Below are 2,685 nucleotides of genomic sequence, written 5' to 3' on the forward strand. Positions count from 1 at the left end.
GAACTACTTCACAGTTAGGGCGGCTAGGATCTGGAACCGACTTCCAAGGGAAGTGGTGCTGGCTCCTACCCTGGGGGTCTTTAAGAAGCGGCTTGATGCCTACCTGGCTGGGGCCATTTGAGCCCAGTTTTCTTCCTGCCCAAGAAGGGGGTCGGACTTGAAGATCTCCAAGGTCCCTTCCGACCCGACTTCTAGGATTCTATGATCAACAATGGGTTAGATCTAGCGCCCATATTCTGAGTACCAGCAGAAATGAGACTGAATGTACCATTGGCAAGATGGGCCCAGCCCAGAGCAGGGATGCACTAGAGGCAGGTCTTGGTGGGGCTTAAAGACTCAGGCCTCAAGTAAAGAGAGAAGTAGCCCATGGTGTGGAAAAGGGGCTTACCCCTGTCTAAGACCACAGCTCACTGCCTGCCGAGTGAGGCCGTCTGGACAGAAGCTTCCCAAGCAGCAGCCAGTTCATTCAGTTGAGTTGAATCTCATGGCAAGACCGTGGTGCCGTCTGCTCCGTGTGAGTATGGGGTGAGCTGCATCGCTGCTCCTCAGCGCTGCCTGTGTTTCTCTTGCAGACACCAAGGGACTACAGAACCATGTGGGTCCTCACAGACGTGCTCTCCATCCTCCTCATCGCACTCATTTTCGCTCTGCATTGGTAAGTACTGTGCTGCTCGAATCCCCTCCCAGCTGCCCTTTTGCTGGGAGCCCTTGTGCACGCTTCCACCCTAATCTGCACACGTCTAGTGGTAAAGCCAACCCTGCCCCTCCACCTGACACGTGGGTGGTACCAGCACGCTGACGGCATCCTTCTTCTTAGGCAGCTTTTCCAGAATGCCTATGCTCTACTTCAAAGAGGCTGCGAGGCAGCAAATCCTTTTGGGAAAAGGGGTTTCGGTTCCTAAGTTTCCTAGGTACCTTGGAGACCATTTCCTTGGTGCCACATGGTCCCTTCAGGGCTCCAGTTATAGAGCAGGGCCCTAGCATGCCTGGCTAACACAGGACAGCAAAGACAGGCATTGTCCCAGAGTTTATACCAAAAAATGACTGGGGGATTGAGAAAGAGAGAGAGAGACAGAGAGAGAGACCAATTCTCTAGCCTAGTAGAGGCTGCATTTTGGTTGTGTAGTGAAATTTCGCCCGGCATTTCGTTTCAAAGCTGTTTTGATGTGTTTTGAGCTCGAAACAGTGAAATTGAAATGGAACAAAAGCCTTTGAAACAGCTTCGAAACGAAACAAGGGAACTTGAAATGCTTCAAAAGTTTCAAGTTTCGGAGCCAGGTTTACTGGCTTTGGCACCGGTCCCAGCCGGCAGCACCAGCCTTCTGTCATCTGGCAAGCAGAATGGGGGCTCCCCGCACCCCTGGGAGGGCTGCAGGGGCTGTGCCGGACTCCTCCCGGGGGTGCAGGCCCCTGATCTGCCTGCCAGATGACAGACAGGTGGTGGGCGCAGCCCGCACCCAGCACCAGGAAGATCAGTGCTGCTGCTGGCCCCGGGTGTCAGCAACTGGCTCCTGTTACCCAGCAGGGAGATCAGGGTCCACGCACCCCCGGGAGGACGCTAGCACAGCCCTGCAGCCCTCTCGAGGGTGCAGGGAGCCCCTAGTCTGCCTGCCAGATGAGAGGAGCTGGGTGCTGCCTCCTCAGTCCGGCGGCAGCAGTGTTCTTCCCCGTGCTGGTCCCAGGTGGTAGCACCTGCCTTCTCTCATCTGGCCGGCAGATCCAGGGGTCACACCCCCAGGAGGACTCAGGCACAGCCCCAGCAGCCCTCCCAGGGGTGCCAGCGGGCCCCCATCTGCCTGCCTCCTGCATTTTATGTTTCCCCATAATAACCTATGGGCAAAACATCGAAACAGCGTCGAAACAGCAAAACAGTTTCGATGAAACGAAACGGAACAGTGCTTTTGAAACTAAACAAAACTGGAAACGAAACATTGTTCCGTCGAATCGTCGAAACGGAAGTCGAATGAGAACGATGCTGTTTTGCACAGCCCTCGTGGAGTGCAGTGTGCCAGTGAGCCCACCAGGCAGAGCATTTAGTCCTTTCCAGAGGCTGGACCCAGCCTTCACCTCACCAGGCCATCTCCATGCATTTTGCTTTTCCCAGGTGGAGGGAGCAGAGCTGCTCCTGCTGTTCCAACAACAGCGGCACGGTGCTGGAGAACAGCACGTACAACAAGTTTCGGACTGGTGAGTCAGGCCTGCGGGGCCGCGGCAGCTGTGTATTCCCCTGTGTGGGTGCGTACTCACTGAACGTGGGGCACTTCCATGTTGCACAGCATGGTAGGGGGATGCGGCACCTCACAAGCCCTGCCCATGTCAAAGGCAGTGCCCAGCTGGCGCAGCGGCAAAGGGGACCTAGTCATTCAGGGTGGGCAGTCCAAGGTGGCTGAAGGAGATGCCAACCACATCACTCGCTTGTGTGGTGTTGGCTAAGCTGGTGGGCCATCATCTAACCAGACTGGTGAGCTTAGGTTCAGGTGGACCTTCACCTTCTCAGTACTTAATAGCCAAAGCCCAGCAGCCACCTCTCACCAGGGCAGTGCTGCACTATTTGGGATGCTTGAAAACACATTGGCAAACCCATCTAACCAAAACTTGCCCTGGCAGAGAAAAGCATGTCCTTTCCCACCACCTTGGTGACTTCACACCGAGCTGCTGACACAACAGGCTGCCCACGGCTTGCAG

The 2,685-nt window shown here is 55.6% G+C and overlaps 1 protein-coding gene across 1 annotated transcript in view; it reads left to right on the forward strand.

Annotated features, from left to right (window-relative positions):
• GDPD4 (glycerophosphodiester phosphodiesterase domain containing 4) overlaps positions 1–2,685 on the forward strand; it is a 36,272-nt gene that overhangs the window by 33,492 nt on the left and 95 nt on the right. The window contains exons 13-14 of the mRNA XM_025202072.1: positions 573–655; positions 2,105–2,187. Coding sequence (XP_025057857.1) covers positions 573–655; positions 2,105–2,187 — 166 coding nt within the window. The remainder of the gene's footprint in view (positions 1–572; positions 656–2,104; positions 2,188–2,685) is intronic.

This window comes from Alligator sinensis, unplaced genomic scaffold (genome assembly GCF_000455745.1).
Source record: "Alligator sinensis unplaced genomic scaffold, ASM45574v1 scaffold1008_1, whole genome shotgun sequence".
Lineage (NCBI taxonomy): Eukaryota > Metazoa > Chordata > Crocodylia > Alligatoridae > Alligator > Alligator sinensis.